General features: G+C 34.6%; 1 protein-coding gene across 1 annotated transcript; it reads right to left on the bottom strand.

The window, feature by feature from the left end:
- Window positions 1–5,316: 5,316 nt before the first annotated feature.
- Window positions 5,317–14,942, bottom strand: LOC113498698 (protein doublesex-like). Its single transcript, XM_026878815.1, has one exon. The coding sequence runs from the start codon at window positions 14,826–14,828 to the stop codon at window positions 14,319–14,321; it is 510 nt and encodes a 169-aa protein (XP_026734616.1). The 5' UTR covers window positions 14,829–14,942; the 3' UTR covers window positions 5,317–14,318.
- Between the last annotated feature and the right edge of the window lie 4,436 nt (window positions 14,943–19,378).

The following is a 19,378-nucleotide window of genomic DNA, read 5'->3' as shown; positions in this document are numbered from 1 at the left end:
TGCGTACACGATCATAAAAAATTAATTAGTACGTCCTTATCGTAACTTGGGCTTAATGTTGCAAATGTGCTCCGCTAGTTGATTAATTAAATCTTGTGTACATTTGTTGTTTATTACGCTGCTGTTCGCTTTTTGCGATTGGAAGTGGTAAATCCTACTATCCTACTTATGCTACTAATATTATAAACGCAAAAGTTTGTATGAGTGTATTGATGTTTGTTCCTCTTACACCCAAAAACGACTGAACGGATTTAGACAAAACTTCTTACACAGATAGTTTAATCGTGGGATCATTTTCGATTTGTACCGATCCAGCTAGCTTTTCATCGATTGAAAAGAAAGTAATTAGCTACATCCAAGTAAGGATATGCTCTTGTCCTTGATGACTTGACGCTTTGACTTGACGTTAAGATGATGGTCATCTAGAAATACCCTCCAAAACGATGGACAGGGTGATCTTGACCCAGAAATTGAAAAGAGGAAAACGCATACTTACTCGTACTTGGTAGAGCATTTTACTCGCGTTTATTTATCTAATATCGATAAAAAATATAGATTAATAGAGTGTCCTGAGCTGAGCTATCTTATACCTGCTCTGCCGACCTGAGACCATGGCGACGCACAATAGCGTAGAAGAAATAGCCAGATAACAATGGTTAAACCCACGGAGCACGACGTTACGCGGTTTCGATCCCCGTGTAGGATAACCGTTTGTGTGGTCCGCGAATGCTTGTCATGAGTCTAGGTGTCTTTGTGCATGCGAAGGTTTGTGAAACCCCCCGCGACATAAAAATAGAGAAAGGAAAGAAAAGCTTCTCATTTCCCGATAGTCCAAATTCAAATTATTTTTGAAGACCGATTCGGAATTGATTCCGAATTTTCCATTTCTAGAAAAACAAATGCGCTTCTAAGAGTTAGTTACCACACCCTATACTGAAACGGATAACGAAGCGAATAGGGTTTGCTTATTACCATATAAGTCGTAATTTACCCAGTAATGGGAAACTCAGCTGACACTACGGATATACGGCCCTTGATCTGATCCCATAGGATAATCACGGATGTTTTATATTGGCATTTCGCTAATAGACCATTGAGGTCGACATAAATAACGGGAGTAATTCAGAACTAGACGAGTTTTATAGCATAGTTTTAATCATTGAAAGTAACTCTCTGGCCACAGCCGGTGTCTCAATGGAAAGCAATCATGAAATGTATAACTTTTTTATAATGGCTGATGTGCACAATAGCTCTGTAGCTATATTATTCGCTCATGTATCAAAACGACACAATATCCTATAATTGAAATTTACTAGAAATGGTACATTGTTATGCGAGGGAAAACCTACCATGCGATCTACCAGTTAAGAAACGTAATAAGACATGTATTTATTTACCTAACTCGATTTGACAGCTAATAAACATAATTCATAATAAAATATGAGTTTCAAGTTATATTAGTGCACAGAACTAATGTCATACAATACTGGCATTTAAAAAGCAAACAAAAACATATTGAGTGCATGAAACACAATATCGATGGGTCTGGAAAGGCTTTGTGCGTTAGCGTCGGGGCGCACGCGCAGGGTGCGAGCAAGACGGCCGGCGCGGATTCCGCGAACAACCGAGTTATGGCCCTACAAAACGTCAGGCGAATCATCAATGTTTAAATCGTAATATATTGAAGAATTTCGCAATTATCATATTTCATACTTATTTACGACGTCTAGGCTCCCAACCGACGTCTATCCAATGCGATCCTGGGAGGTCATAAAACGAATAAACCACACAGTAATAAACGTGCGTTTTATTTCTTGTATAATTATAGGTATATGAAGCTATTTGTTTTTGGATTTTTTGGCTTCGTATGGAGAGGGGCGTTTATGATCTCTCGGATGCTGCAAGTGAGGTTTTCGCGAGAAACGCATTGAGTTTATTAGGGTGGGGTAACTTAAACTTGCGTCGCAAAATCCGCTGTAGACTTGCCAGACTCCGAGTGACTTTTACTGTTCTAGTGAGTGGCGGCGATGAATTTAATGGATGGAAGCAAACATGTACGAAAGGAGAGCGTCGGCGTTAAAATGAGAACATTTTATAGTAAGATAAGTCACATTTATGCTTCACGTAACTCATAAACAGTATGCAGAATATTGCAGACGCGTAATTACGTATACCATACGCTGTTGTTGAGGTGCTTGGATTGAAGAAATATGCTTCGACGCTTAACTGCAGTTTAGAAGTTTAAGCAAATCATAAATTGAGAAACTAATGAATGGAACTGCACGATAAATGAGGTAAACAAATTTTCATGACGTATTTAATTTTTTGACGATAGGTATGTGATGCGACACCACAATTCTCATTCCAGAACTTATTAATATTCGTATTATCAATTAATGTTTTTGGGACAAGACAACGGATATCAAAATACTCCGCTCTCGTTAAAAATTTTGGGAAAAAAAACTTTCACTATATTTTAATCTTCTTTCTAACAAAACAGTTATCATATACAGTGTGCTACTTCGTAACAATAACCAACAGTACATTAGTTGTCAGACATTTTTAATTACCAGTGCACCATATATCTATAAGTTAGCGGAGTGGTCGAAACCCTTTTAGCCGGATGGGTATTATCCTGGTCGTCGTAAAGCCTGTTTACAGCCAATAAAACCAAGTGGGGGATACATACAGGCTGTGTGCGTTTCGAATACTTGTTGCATTTTTATAACCAATATATTCTGTTTGATTTGCAACTGCTGTGAGACGTGAAATTTGTGTTTTTTGGTCTGTTTCGTTTATTAGGTTTGTGTATAGAAACCTGGAGGACAATTTGTGTTTGTTTGATCTGCTTGAGAATGTATTTGTTTGCAAATCTATAAGGTTATTAAAATAAAACGACAACTTTAGCCATGTTCGATACTGTGATTGCGTTAGTTTGTTTCTTTTATTATACTGCTATTATTTTTTAAATGAGCTAAATAGTCAGGATAAAAATGAGTTTTGATGTTGCCAGTTATGGTAACATCATACGCAACAGATGGAAGCTTTTGATGCCCAGGTTATGAAAACTTATGGCTACTTTTTAATTGTTTACCTTTTGATTATAAAATGTTACGTTTCAATTTTAATACCTGCCAATAATAAGTTTTCGTTTCATCGTTTACGATCTTTCGCTGTACATTTTAATTGTTCAAAGTCAATAAATAATTAAAATGAACCAACTTGAACAGTTTCGTTTGATGAGGCGCCATCGATGTTGTTTTTTAACGCAATTTCATTTAAGAATTTATACTTTTGATTCTTAAAAGTGATTCTTGTATTAATTGATATTATTGATTTTCTGTTGTAACCTGCCCTTATGATAATGTAGATTAAAAGGAAACGAAATTATCAATATACTGAACTTGATTCCAGCACGCCACGCACCCACTGTGCGCGATGTGTCGCGGGTTCGATTGCCGCTTGGACAAACATTGGAGTCTGGTTGTCTGTGAGCATTAGACATGAATGTTTGTGAAACCTTCTGCGATAGAAGGATTCAATTCCTCAATGTGATTGTCGTTTGTCAGAAGTCATCATACAGTTAAACACAAACTTTCACAGAAAACATACAAAATTATTATAGTGGTATTTATCAAGAAAATCGTATTTCTCTATTTACAAATATAGAAATAAAAATGTGAGATACATTTCGATTAAGAGAATGCAGACATATAAAAAAATAAAAAATGCATGCGACTGTCTCCAAGCAAACTGCCCTTAAAAACTTTACAGATCCCTAAAAGTTAAGGTCCCCATGAACTTCCGTATATTTCTCAAGCATCGCCTGGCCGCAAGCCAAAGTTTTAACTGTGAATCTGTTTGATCAAGCAATATTCTGTAAGTAGCAAGTTTTATGCACCTCCTGAGTGATTCACTCAGTGCACTTTTTATTAAACCGAGGAGACAAATTGAATTGTTTTAGCTACTGCGGCGTAGCATGGCTACGTCTGAATAAACCTTGACCGAAAACCTGTATTTCACACTTTCGTTTGGGTTGTTTTTTTAACAGGTGAGGTGAAAGAAAATGTCTCGTAATATGTATTGCATGGGTAAAAAAACAAGACGGAGAAGGATTTACTTCACATTCTTTTTACCTCCGAGGCTTAAAAAGTTTTTTTTTAAGTTTATCATCCAGCCAGGACACATAAATGATACTGTAATAGTTAAACGTCCGAAGACTAATATTCATTACAAAGTGACAAAGCTAACCTTATGTTTAACTAAGATTAGTACGATCTTACAGATAGTCTAAGTTATATTTAAGCTAGGTTTATAGAAAAACCGGCTGCGGGATCCTATATTATGAAACCAAGAACCAGTCCGAGTGAAATGGCAATAAATAATTAAAATTTAAATGTACCTCTTCATAAATTAAAGCACTTTCGATGTAACCGTGTTGTTTGCTGTTGTATGAAGCAACCATACCAAACAACAGTTAATTTTATTGGAAGAACGGCAACAATTTGACTGGCAATTGGCAAAATAAAGGCTGCAAAAATTTAAATTAAAAAACAAAATAAAGAAACTTAAAAAAGAAAATTCAATAATCAAATTTATGTTAAAAATGAGTAAACTTTAGAACAAAAAATGTAACCTGAACATACCTTTGATATTAACGAACACATGAAATGCCAGTATTTATCAGCATCACACACATTCATCTACATCAACAAAAACAAAAACCTTTTGAAAATTAATTCACAAAACATTGTTTACATAAAGGTCTCTGGTATAACACGGGATTGGGTGCCAAGTACAAGTTATATTTCTAATTGAAGGAAATGGCCGCGTCGCTAGACAATACGTCTAGCCTCATTGAGTCAGAGGCAACATTGTAAGGGAAAACAAACAAACGTGTTCAACTTCATATTAAGTAATGGTACTCTTAGACATGGATTTTATTTTAGATATTCTGTGACCTCTGAGATCCAACAAACAAAATAAAAAACAATTAAACATTTTTAATAAACACTAGCTAAATTTTTTTCGGGATTTATGGTGGGGAAAAAACATTAGGTACCTACATATTATGAATACAAAAAACTAGGTATAAAAATAGATGCTCGATTCTCAGACCTACCCAATGCGTACAAAAAATTTCATGAGAATCGGTCAAGCCGTTTCGGAGAAGTTTAACTACAAACACGCAAGCAAGTGAGTTTTATACAATTAAATTTTGACAAATTATACATTTTTTTTTTCAATTAAATCTATAATGTAATTTTAAGAAAATACTGAAGTTGAAACATTAATAAAATAAAAATATATCCACGGCATAAAATACTGAATATTTAAATTAAATACATAAATATGTAGATGTTACCATGCATTTATAAATACCGTGACGTCAATCAATTACACAGAGCACAGAAATAGCTAGAGGCGAACGCGATCACCACAGACTACGTAATATAGACGCGGCACGAGAATGGTTATCTCAGTATTCTGCACCATTTATCTTAATTATGTAATATGTACTTAATTAGTACACAATAGACTTGCATCAGTTCCACGTGTATGTATGAGAAGGAAAATTGTACTATTGCCGTCCATGTAATGGTTTTGCTGTTCAATTATCAATTATTAAGCAAAAAAAACTGGATTCAATTGACAACAGTGCTGTTTTTTGCCCGTTTTGTCAGTGACTGATGATTTATTCGTTTATTGTGAGTTTTTCTTAATACTTGCATTAATATTACAAGGATGAAACATATTGTAAATGTTTTTAACTGTGTGAATTATTTTATAGAATACTTGTTCTAAATTTTTAATATGCAAAAATCTCGTCTTTTAATTCGTCTTTTTTTAACTTGAGTGTTTTTCAAATGGTTTCACGTCTTTAATAGATACCTACTATTGTTTTATTATTTTTCTATAATTGTTTTTCCTTATGGGGTACAATAAAGAGTATTCTATCTATCTATCTATTTACCATCCAAGAATAAAAAAAACAAATATAGCCGCTTCTTGAACTGTATTCAGAGTGAATCCCGTGGTGAGACTGTAACCCGACCCAAACATAGCTTAAATAAAGCGCTACGAAGAAGAAATGCATGAAAATACACCCCAAAACAATGTTATCTCAGCCGGAATTATTCAAAACGTAACGTGTGAGTTATTTCGTTGGCACAATAAGTCTACACAAAGAAGACGTTAGGTGGCGCTACGTCTCTACGTATCTACGTTTCCACGTAGTTGTATATCTACGTAGATACGTTTCTATTTAGATATATACCGACCTTGCCCGCCCGCGCTACTGCCCGAAATACGGGGGCACGTAAAATTTTAACCCTTAAGTTTAGGGTTGGCACTACCTTCTTTAAAATTTTATTTTAATATAAAATATCAATTTTGTGTTATTTTTGTAATGCATTTTAAACATGTAATCGTTGAAAGATTAATGATCACTTAAAGATGATGAATCATATCATAAAAAAACTTAGCCTAGAAGATAGAGATAAAAATCAATTGTTAAATCGGATTTTAAATATTTTAACTTAAACTAGGTAGAATGTCTTCGTACAATTCAGCCTCTGTAAAATACCCACCCCGAGTGACGCGACAGCCCTAAGCTATCCGTCCGAAATAGGGAAGTTTAATGACAAGCGGTGCGATCGTAAAACATCAAACGTTTGCGTCAGGGGTGTCACTACCCAATACTCTTTTTGCTAACTTTATTGCAAGTGAAAATAAATTAAATGTTAAGTAGTTACAGTGAAATGGGACGGATATAGAGCGGTCGGTTGTCGTTCGAAACGCATATGATTTTATGTTTTAAGACATGAAAGTAACATTCAAAGTATTATTTTGTTTTGTAAACAACGATTCCTTAACATCTTAAAATTAAAAAAAAAACCTCTTGAAGATTTTGAGCTACATACATCTACATTTTACTGAGGAAATTAAAAGTTTAGCTTGAGCATGGTATAGAAAAAGATATTGCCGCAGCAGTAAAAATCCAGTACTCAGATAATAAGTAATAGCTATCATTTTCTCGGTAGGCTTGCATATAACTAATAGTACTTGAATGTTATCTACATTCCCAGACTAATTTAGATTAGAGCAGTAATCGCATACAACCGTAGGTTTACAAGATAGATGTCAGACAGTTTGACGCAACATTTTCTTCTACAACATAACTGAAACGATTGTTATACTTTGACCTTTCAACAACACAAAGATTTAGTAAAGAAGTCGTCCTATATCTTATTATTTTTCATACTTGAAAATGTTTCATGCATTTCAATGTTAAAGAAAATTTGGTCTTGTGGTGGCACATTCAAAAGACAGTATGATTTATTAGATTAAATCAATTTTTACAAATCCGTTAAACAGATTCAACAACTATTTAGTACAATTTTTTTGCTTATTGCAAGTTTTTGCCTATATTTTTTAGCGAGTAATACTTTATCACGCCATCCCGTTACCATTTTTTTGGTGTAAGCAACCCTAGCAGTGACCTACACCGCGAGGGTGAGCCAAACAAAACAAACTGGGTATCTAGGTATCATCCCTAGACAAGTATTGACGGAAACGCAACCTTGTTTTCCGTTGAATTCCCTTCGAATCCTCCAACTAAGCTCGTTTGTTCAGACTCATTTGAAACTCTTTTACTCGAAGTATCGAGAAGATTCTCGAAGCTTCTCGAATATTCTGGAAGCTTCCAGTTAAGAAACTTCTATTTTTATTGATTAGTTGCGGAAGATTGATTTATAACGAATTTGTATTTGTAATGTCAATGTTGTGGATGAAAATGTCGATTTGTTTTTAAATTGGTTATGACTGCGACATTAGAAATTATGTTTATAATTTATTTTTATATCATTTATAGAAACAAATAGCATGAAACGTTTTGCAAAAAAGAATATCGGAAATGTTTTGCATACATTTTGTCACAACATAAGAAAACTTGTTCTATTCTTTCACTTCCGACGCTAAATATCTATTAATATAAAAAAGCCAGGATATCAAAGATATTCATAATTTCTATTATGCCTTTACAAAAAAAAAACATAAAACTCTGAATTAAATTGATGGAATTATATACTAAATCAACGCCCTATTTTATCGATTAAGTTTCTTCTTTCTCCTGTCCAAGTTAACGCAAGACTGGTTTATATAAAAGTCTTTACATAAGTATAGGCTCGCCCCGCCCATAGGCTTAAGTTTTTATGGCCACCCCACCCCCATTCTCCCTTACTTGGACGACCTATCGGAATCCCACACCCCTTGTATGGGGTACAAGCCTAAGGCGAGAAAGAGACAGCAGCATAAACCTTACAAAAAAAACAAGACAACAATACATACTTAAGTTTTTTTGACGCAGGTAAATAATATTTTCTAATAGACTCGTCGTGAAACACTAGATCATTATATTTTAATAAATATATTAGATATATGACACAACAACACTTCATAAACTATTAGTTAGATATATATATCAAATAATGTTTAAATTATAGCCGTCGGGTTGTTGTGAGCATAATAATACATTATTCTTGTCAAAGTATAGATTACAAAAAAAATGCATATTCGTGAGCGAAGAAATATTGTCTTTGATAGTCTTAAAAAAATGACAATCACTGACGGATAATGAAGCGGTTTTTCAATAAAGAAATATACACGCATATCTGTAAGTCTATATTTTTATTCTTAAAAATATCTCACGTATGTAACGCCATCTTTGTTAAATATCATCTATCATGCAACAGTAATTCACAATGTGGCTTCATAGCACAAAAAATTATCTAAATAGACTGAATACATTTACCAGAAACGACTGCAGGGTTCTCTAGAAGCCGTAACTTTGATGAAAGCAGAGTTAGTTTCAATTCAATTGATTAGCGGTTACCAAACTTAATTAATTTAACTTACTTTTTAAAAACTGCACAATTATTTTTTGCTGCACGTATCTCACTTATGACGTAAGCGCTGTAAGTTGAACACAAACACATTTATTTGGATCTCTTACCGCCGCGTTTGAAGGCAGCATCACATAGCTGCTGCCCAACTACTGCAAAGTCAGCTCCAAAGGGGTTTTTATCACCCACTTTGGAAACCATTGGTTTAGACCTACGACCCCATAGGGGGTCTAGGCCAGGTAATAATGTGAATGAAGCCTTAAAAATGGTGACAGGCCTCAAAACTCTCATCAGTCTTACAACTCTGACATTGTAACAGGGGACACAAAACAATAATCTTTTCAATTACGTATCAATGATAATTAAATGCAACAATTAGTTATCTTTCATAGGTCACCTACCTATACTATCTCATCTCGCTTGAGTGTAAGCACGTTATCTACGTATTCATTTTATTATGATTTACTTTACATAATAAATGCAAGTGTTTGAGTTCCAAGGAGATTGAATATTGACGGATAGAAATATTTGCAAACAAATTAAGTGGTTTTAGTTAACTTTTGATCTACGACTGCATTGTTTTTATGATTTAGACATGGGGCGTCTTGTTTTTGTGACTGAAAAGTTTATTTATTAGAAGAAAGGAATGTGTTCAATAAAGATTAAATTCAGCAAGATTGGAACTTGATCCTACGCTTGGAAAATGATAGACGATAGAATTGGTTTCCTTCTTGCGAATGCGGTCGAGTATAACTATAACTTAACGAAAAAGTAACGAGCGTTAAAAGAGAGTTAGATTATTTTGTGTTAATGAAGTGTTGCTAAAAGTTTTCAGTCTGGTTTTCGTCCTAAGTAACAAATGAAATGCGAGTAAGTTCTGGAGGGTGGGTTTCGATGCCGGCGGATAAATTAATTCTTACATTTGGGGCGTTTAAAAAGTGTCTCTTTACTCTGAAATTATTGTTTCACACAGTTAGCATCTACATAAAATTAATCAGGTTTAAGTTTCTAATAATAGAAATCTCTCTTATGTTTATTTATGCATTTTCATTCTAGACATAAGCATTTTTTAGTTGTATTTGATGGTGTAAAAGAGTTTTGTTTTTGGAAATGCATGTATGAGTGATATTTCTGTGACATGCTTAAAATATTCTATGAAATGAAAGTAGAGCTAACGATGAGTCGTCATCAGATCCGAGATATTGTTGAATGACTACGGATTGTAAGGGACTAAGTTAAAATATTAAATTACCTTTTGAGCATAGCCGTCGGATGGTATCAAAAACTATTTTTTATACTTTAAAGATTCACCTTAAAACTAGATACTAAGAAGTTTCGTACATGTAATCTTGTATTGTTATAATTTACCTTCTCTCCCTGCACAAGTGATTCTGCAAAGTGAATTAACTTGCTAATGATACTAATTAAGTATATTAGAAATATCTGCGGTGGGAAATTCCTGTAAGACCATTCTTCAATCTGACCCCTGCCACTTAATCTAAATAAAGCCTTATTACTACACAAGATAGATTGCTAACAACTCACGTCGGCAAGAAATGACTCGAATTATGTTAATTCTTCTGGATATTTTTTTTTACATTTAACAAATAACGACTCTTTCAATTTGTTTTACAAGGATCAGAGTTCAAACTATGCATGAGTTGAACTGTCTAAAAATAGGGCCGATGACGTAAACACCAGTCTAGAAACATTTTAAAAGGTCCACTAATATTAACTAGGTTGCCTTCTATTTCTTTCCTTGTATGTGTTATTTAATGCTTTAATAAACATTGTTTCCACATAGCTTAATAAGAGAATTGTTCCTTTTGAGAAATTAATGTATTTAAACCGGACAAGGTTTACTGGTCCAAACATTCACTACACCCACTGCGTTTGATAACATATTTATAAAAGTGTTAAACAGTACTGATTTCTCAATAGGGTTATCGAATTTGCGACACTTTTTTTGAAACGTCATTTTCTAGTCTAATTAACCCAAAAAACGATAAAGTGCGAGACAACCTCACGCAGTTAGAATTCCGTTCCATTATCTATTCAAATCTAAACTCAAGAATTTATAAAGTATATTCTGTTTTTTATTATTGATATGATGTAGTATCTGTAAAACTTTCAACTGCGTAACCCGGTTCATGAGGTACAGCCTGGTCAGAGACATGCAGTGTCTTACCCAAAAATGGAATTAAGAATCGACGTGAACTACTTACACATGGTAACAATAATAATGCAATGATTAATGTAAACATACTAATGTTATCATTATCACTTCTCGCGCACAACAACCGTTATCTCAAAAACATTGATTACTGACTTGCAACGGCCATATCAAGATAATATATTTGAATGGAGACATTTTAGCAAACATTTTGGGTCATAAATTGAAAAGAATTTATTTGAAAAATGTTTTAACTAGGATAAATTAGTAAAAAGTATTTACTTTAAATCAAAACGGTTTTTAGGCGTTCGTTGTTTCATATACAGAACATGTTGACACTTTTTATTATAATTAAATCAATGTGATGAAAGTTTTTTTAACACCATGTTAAATGTGTGATATGAATTGAAATAATAAATTTGTTCTTTGTTTTTAAGATTGTCCCAAAACGTACTTACATTACTTACTTATTGTAATACGCGGGAAGATTTCAAAAAACGAATTTAGAAAATGGCTGTTACGTATCATCCATCAAAAAATAAGTCAGCTTTAAAGAGGAGTTTCGGATATCTGACATTTTTATAAACATTAAAGTATTTTTTTTTATCGAAATGAAGTAACAACAGTCAAGAATATATGAATACTGTATCACATAGAAAGGAAGAAAAGCCCATTCAAATAGTTTTGCTTCAATGTTCCGACGTTCACGTAAATCTCAGTTATCATAAATATTACTTGTTTTGGTTTTAACAAGAAACTTCTAAATAAGGTAGTAATAGAACTTGGTAATGAGAAATACCGGTTAGTTAGGGTAATTATTCAAACAAATATATCAAGGTGGCCATTTAAATTACACAGATATTTAATAAATAGACAAGAATGATTTGTTTCTTTGATTTGCAAAGGCTTGGCTACAGTCTGAGGTCTTCTTAGAGTCGAGTAGAGTAATCGAGTTTGATCCTATGTGCCTTGGAAATAAATATTTAAAAAAGTATAACACAATATGTTTTAAATTGTTTTTTTATGAATTTTAATAAGAGTGTATGAAGCGAGAATTTCAACATTCGTCCTAAAGGACAAATATATTTAAGTGATAATTATTAAAATATCTCAATTACTTTAATTGATTTAACCTTTACAAATCAAGTCAATTAACTTCAGTTATTTTGGTAAAAAGAAAGCGAATTGTCCAGATCATTTCATTCTATAAATTAAACAATTTATTATTTCGACATTCCGATGTGACAGCTAAATATTTAATTAAAAAGTTCTTAAAAAAAACCGATGCTTGGAATATGCATGTAGGTATTCCACACATTTTATAAACATACCATGGAACCTGCCAGGTGCAATCCGACGGAAATAAATAGAAAATAAAATTTATTTCAAATACAAAAAAAAATAACATATAATTCTATTGTGGTCGATTTAACTTTTTGGCAGGTTGTAAAAAGAACCTTATAAACGGGCGAAATGACAGTGTGCTAAAACGATTAATGAAAAATACCTATTAATATTAAATTGTTCTTTTGGCACACTTTTTAAATAACTAATTGAAGTATGAATGGAATTTGTCAAATACGTTATTTAAATTAAGATTTTCGACGTAGTAATCGTTAATAAAGTTGTATTTAGAGTTTTATAGTTGTGGTTCTGGTGCATATGTGTAATTATTTTTTGATAATAGATTATTAGATTCTTTATTTTTTGATAATTGGGATTAATAGATTCGTCGACTCCACGTAGTAGGAAGATAAAAAATACACTATGTAGTCTTGCATTTGTTACGAATTTGAAAATATATCAATGCACATTTTTTTTAATTAATTGAATACAATCGTCATCTTATTTTATTGATGGAATACTACATACCTACTTGATAAAAAAATATTTCCCAATGAATAAAATAATACGGGAATCGCGCTGAATGTTTTTGATAAGCTATTCTATCATAATTAATCCATCTTCACATTGAAAATAGTGGTTAGGTCCCGGCTGTTCATTTAATGATTATTTTATAAGTACTACTTTATTGTTTTCACATAGGATATTGTTAGGGTTACTAACTACTACTATACGTAATTTTTGGTATAGATCAATTGAATACCAAAAACATGCCACAAATAATTAAAAAAAAACACTTGATGCTGCTGTATTTGTGTAATTTTAACATGTTTAAATGTTTAGAGTTTTAGAGTTTTCATTCATTAAAATACGAAAAAAAAATTAAGTCGACTAAATTCAAAAGGTTTTTATCCACGACTCTAAGTGCTGAGTAAGACATAATGTAGAGATAACCCGCTTTCTAAGTCACGGTTTGACGATTTTAGATGTTTCTCTAACCTATTCAGATCATTCAGTTTTAATTGACAATATAATAATTATAATAAGCGTTTTATTCAACAGTAGATAAAAAAGGAACAAGAAAATACTCAGATTAGCATTTACGCGATATTCAAATAGGCCTACAACTAATTAGGTTGAAGTTCAGTCAGACTGATTGATTAAACAAACTTGCTTTAGTAATTAAATCCATATTAAACATAAATAGTTTTATTTTGTAAGTATGATTTACGTATAGGACTTTTTGTAGAGCACCTCTTTTTAAAATAGGATCTGGGAGTGCCTTTAAAGACTTGATTTTTTGCGTGCTGTTAAGAAGTCTAATGATACGTCATGATTTTAAGATGAAACTAGGTAGATAGTAATAGCAGATACTTTACTACTAGAGTGTTATCTAATCTGTATCACGTCTTTCTCAGTTTTCCCATCAGTTGTAGGCCTAAGGCGGTCGCTTAACCAACGTTCTAAGTTATTTAAATTTACGCAATAACACTTACAATGGCAGGCCCTTTGAAGTGTATTTACTAGCCCTGCTGTTTGCGTAAGACTTTACTTTTCAATTATGGTAAGAGAATTATTTGTTCTCGCTAGAATGTTACACGTTCAAAAACTGTGCTAATTAGGCGATATCGCTAAACTGACCAAGATACACTTAGCTTGCTTAGTTTACTGTTATTGCAGGCAATTTTGAAGGATTTCTCGTAAATCTTGAAATTATGTCACTATAAAATACTGGCTAGCTTTTTTGCAGTAACAGCCTGTCACAGCGAGTGCACTATTGAGAAGTAACAGATCGTAAATAAATGTTCACAAACCGTAAATGCGCACGCGCATCCTCAAACAATGACAGAAACTTTCTTTTAAACTTCACCAACTTGAATGCAGAACTAAGGAATCTACTAACCGGGCTGTTGCTGCTGCAGCAGCGGTGGCATGACCGGCGGCGGGGGCGCGGACGGTGGCAGCGGCGCGTAGGGCGAGACCCCCGGGCTGCCAGGGACCGAGTCGCAGCTGGCCGAGCCCAGCGAGCGCGTGGGCGGCGGCGGCACTGTAGGGCTGCGCGGCGCCTTCACGATGGGCGGCTCGGGACGCTCCAGCTCCACGCCCGGGGGCTGCAGCCCTGACTCTAGAGCCCGCGCGCGCGCATCGTCTTGCGCCTGGGCACGACGCAGTGCAGTCTGTAGCGCCATCACTCGCTGCCGGTCTGCCGTGAGGCGGCATTTCTCGCAAGTGCAATGCCTGTATCTGCAGTATCGCTTGTGGCCCTTCAGCTCCACCTTGAGCCGGTGGTTGCGGCATCGCGCACAGTTCGGCGGAGCCCGCGGCACTCCTGAGCTGGAGGCGCCGGGTTCGGAGCGTTCCTCGCAGTCGTCGGGCGTACGGCGCCTCCACGAGCCCACGGACACCATGGCTGAACCCTCGTTTTCGGCCGTGTTCGCGGCGAATTCGACGGGCGCGAAACGAACGCACACGCGGTGCGGCGCGCGGTCACGATGCGACTGCTTGCCCCCGCCGCCGGCACGCTCTGCCCCGCCCCGCGCCCCACCCCGCTGCGCTACTGCATTTATTACCGTGCCCCATGCAACTCGATGCAAAAATTTGCAAACAAAATTTATAACTAAACATATGCAAAGGGAACCTGGCAAAGGAAGATACCCACATCTAAAAAGGGGAAAAAGCCCCTAATTGTTGTAACGTCAAAAAAAAGATCTTGATCATACTCACAACTAATCAGCTGTCGCAGTTAATTTTTGAAAACTAGCCTTGAAATACATTTTATCTGCAAGTTCACGAACTTTTAGATAAGAAAGCGTGCAACTTAAGTGCATTGTATCCCAATTTTTTATTTGCTCTAATAAGAAGAAAATTTATAAAAATTATGTAAAATAGGTAACAAGTATACTCTACTAGTGGTAATAAAAGTCAGTATGAATTGAAAAAATGATAAATTTATCCGTTTAATGATAAAAAACTATTTATCACAATCGGCTATGCAGGCGACAAGTATTTATGCAAAAGTGCACACTAATAAATGCCCAGAACTGCGTGTGGCTGCACTTCTACGATCGCGTGCAACAACGTCTCGACACACACGTGCACGTGCGTGTAATTACACAACTAATGTTTACTTGTGTTTGTAGAGACTTGTGGATGTGTGCGCGCCTCGCGATTTTTACACGTGAAATTTTCTTGGTGTGGGTGACGCGGCTCGTTACGTCACTAAAGTTTCGGATGCGTTTGATTTGTTACTAATAAACTGCTCTAAACCTAATTACATGCAATCTTTTCGCAAACATAGTTATAGATATTGCAACAAGTTTTTTTTTTAAGTTGTAAGTGTTGTAACCTAAATACTTTGGCTACAAATTAGTTCTACTTAATTGATCGCCAAGACCGGATTTTTTCAAACTGTGAAGAGTTCGGATTCAAATTAAATTACCATAAAAAAAATTAGTGTCAAAAAATAGTTAATTATTAGAATTAACCTAGGTATATCACATCTCGACTTTCTAATTCAAACTTTAATTGAATTTTGCTGCATTCACAACATGATCTGAAAAAAAAATGGGTTAATTATTATTTATGTATTTATCCTAAACAGTCATTTATTTATTTTAAGATAGACACTGCTTATCTTGTGTATAATGTGGTTACTTGCGGTCGCAGTAGCTGTAGTGCCCGATAAATAATAACGCCTTGTAAATTGTAAAACTGTAGACACACGGTGCCAAAATAACTGAAAAAAGCGCAAATCACATTTGGTCATCTCCAAAATGACACGACCGATTATAATGGGATTTATACTATCTGATAGCTAAGTTAATGGGAGCATGGAGTTAGTATTTAAAACTATACATCATAACTTGTAATAAATAAATAATTTAATAATACATTATTAGAGTTACACACAAACAAAAACGCAACGTGACTCTCAAACGCGTACGAAACCGCGAGTGAAGCCTAGTTTGGAATAAAATAGGCTTTCATAAGAATATCTTTGAGGAAATGAACTAAAGAATAACAAAGACATTGCAACAAACTTTTTTCTATAACTCAGTTACAATAGGTAGTTAAGCGAATAGAGAATCAAATCCTATTAACCTAAATCCAGTTTGCCTTGGCTTCTATTTAATAGTTAACTAATCGGTATGCATTGTAATGTTAAGACTACAGATATTTTCCTGTAAATATAACTTACTCCCCTCCCCCCTCCTACTTTCAAAGGGAACACGTTTTTCTATACTGGCTGATGTATTCAATCAGATTTAAAATCTAGAGTGTATAATATATTGTAAACTGATCATTTTGTGATTGGTTAATCAAATCACTGGAAACCAACCACTGCCCTTAGGGTGACAATTAACAGTTGAATACTGCCTTTTTTTTGTTATAACTTTTGAAACAAAAATACTACTGTAGTATGCAGTCAAGTCGTATTTATCCTACTACTATTATAAAGGCGAAAGTTTGTAAGTATGGATGTATGGACGTTTGTTTGTATGAATGGATTTGAATGAAACTTTACCACAAGCTTATAGCCATAGCTTATACATCAGAATAACACATAGGCTACAATTTTTGAGGTTTCTAATGTGAGGTCGTAAAAAACACATTTTTTGCGCTGAAATTGCAAACGCTGACTGAATCCTACAAAATAGATAGAAGGCAGATAGATAGATAGAAGGCAGGTATAAATTATAACTTATATCTTCTAACCACGCGGATGAAGTCGCGGGCAACAGCTAGTTTTATATAATAAAGGCTACAAGAAGAACCTTCTTTAAACCACCAGTTTTTTTTTTTTTTTTTTTAAATAAATGTGGACAACATCACATACATTGTTCTGAACCCAAAGTAAGTTGCTAAAGCACTTGTGTTATGGAATCCAGATACAACGAAGGTACCACAAACACCCAGACCCGAGACAATCTAGAAATGTGAATTTTTACATTGACCCGACCGGGGATCGAACCCGGGACCTCAGAGCTAGCGACACCTTGAAACCGGTGCGTACGCCACTCGACCACGGAGGTCGTCTTATTGCTGTACCAGTATATTCAGGTACAGCAAGAATCGCTCGTGCGATCGGTCCTTTGATTTAAATATGTAGCCAGTATGTAGACAGCTTTAGCCTGCGCTTACGCAGAGGTGCCAAAGTTGCCCCGCGCCGGTGCACGACGGACTCACTCACGCGTCGACATGTTTTACTCGCGCCCGAATGGTCGATTAATCAATTTTATTTAAAAGAGATATTTTAAAACAAAAGGTTAAATACCCTTGTTTTCAGGGCCCCGTACCTACCCAAGGGGTAATAAGTAGGGAATGCTTTTAGTAAGATTCCTCTGTCTGACTCTAAATTTGACACCAGACTGTTTTTCATAAACAGTGATGGCTAGAAAGTTGAAATTTTTACAGATGATGCTTTTCTTTTGCCACTATAATTCCAATTATAAAAAAATACATCGAGGTTTAACCACAGAATATAGAATAGTACTACGTAGTTTATCATCGGTTAGAAGGGTCACAAATTTTATAGCTGACCATTCCAAATATTATGTTTTTCTGTAGTATAATTTACGGAACCCAAGGTGTTGATTTGATAGCCTTTCTTCATTTACTTGATGTACCTCTCATTTGCAAATTCTACTACAAGTATTGTTGTTATAATACATGAAGTAATTTGTTCACCTTCGGGCATGCGAGTGCTATAATACTATTCCATTGCTTCGAGACCTCTTCGCCAGCGTGTTAACCTTTTAAGAGCAAGCAATTATCCTAACGCTACAAGTACAAATTGCTGTCATGTTTTATTTTTCATAACAATTACGCACTTCAGAAAAAAAAAACAATTATTAAAGTGTAAAAAAACCCCTCAAGCGCGACGAACTATCATCTTAATTAAGGGAGTAATTTATATATTTTTTTTCTATTAAAATAAGATGATTTTTCTTTCTGGTACGTGACGGCACCTTCATAAATGATACCATATGTAAAAAATGGCTGTACAAAGCAAAAAGAACGCTATTCAAATTTTACGAGCGGCCATGATTTAATATTGTCAGTGCATGCGCATCACACATCTTCTTTAATGTGCCAACGAAGGGTAGAGAGGCCTGTTGGCAGCAGAGGTAATGTCACAATACTGTAATATTATCTACTTAGTTTTTTCATTAAATTAGTGATTTAGTACAAAAGTTCTCGAACTACACTATTAAATTTGAACTTCCGTTTAATTTTATTTAGGTACATCTTTAAAAAAAATTACATTATTACATTAGCGCCGCATAAAGATGTTATTCAAAGATCAACAATAATTTCGATTAAAAAATCTTATCTCTTACTTAACTATTTAACCCTTGTGTCGCGGGGGGTTTCATAAACATTCAAGTCACATGCACAAAGACAACCAGTTTCGGGACAAGCTTTCTTGGATCACACAAATACATAATGCCTTCGCAGGGATCGAACCTGCGACACATCACGCTCAGACGCTTCTGTCCAGTCAGATTACTAACCACTGTAAGTTAGAAGAGTTATTATATGCTTATGTTTTGTTATACAATTAATGCCTCGCAATAATTATAGCCTCTACAGCCGACAATAGGTCTCGCCACCTTATTATATGTCCGATATTCAAATCAGCCGTGACCATTGAGCTTTTGGTTTTGCATAGATGATCGGCAAGTTTGGACCATCACGCCTGCACATCACATTAATATTCACGAAAGCTCACATATAAAAATACATACAAGTACCGATCTACTATTTATTGTAATCTCTTCATTTTCATGAAACATTAAATAGGTATTAAAATAAAAATAAAAATATTAAATATTATATTACTTAATTTCAGTACACTAACAAAATTCTATTTTGGATAGTTACCTAGTTGTTATGATTTATTTTTGTCAGTATATAGGTAATACCTATAGGTAATCTGTACGATTATATTTAAAAA

This window comes from Trichoplusia ni, chromosome 11 (genome assembly GCF_003590095.1).
Source record: "Trichoplusia ni isolate ovarian cell line Hi5 chromosome 11, tn1, whole genome shotgun sequence".
Taxonomy (NCBI): domain Eukaryota; kingdom Metazoa; phylum Arthropoda; class Insecta; order Lepidoptera; family Noctuidae; genus Trichoplusia; species Trichoplusia ni.
The sequence above is the reverse complement of the archived record's forward strand: the minus strand, read 5'-3'. Positions and strand labels throughout refer to the sequence as shown.

Excerpts from the sequence above, each read along its gene's own strand:
- LOC113498698 (XM_026878815.1), bottom strand. The coding sequence starts at position 14,828 with ATGGTGTCCGTGGGCTCGTGGAGGCGCCGTACGCCCGACGACTGCGAG.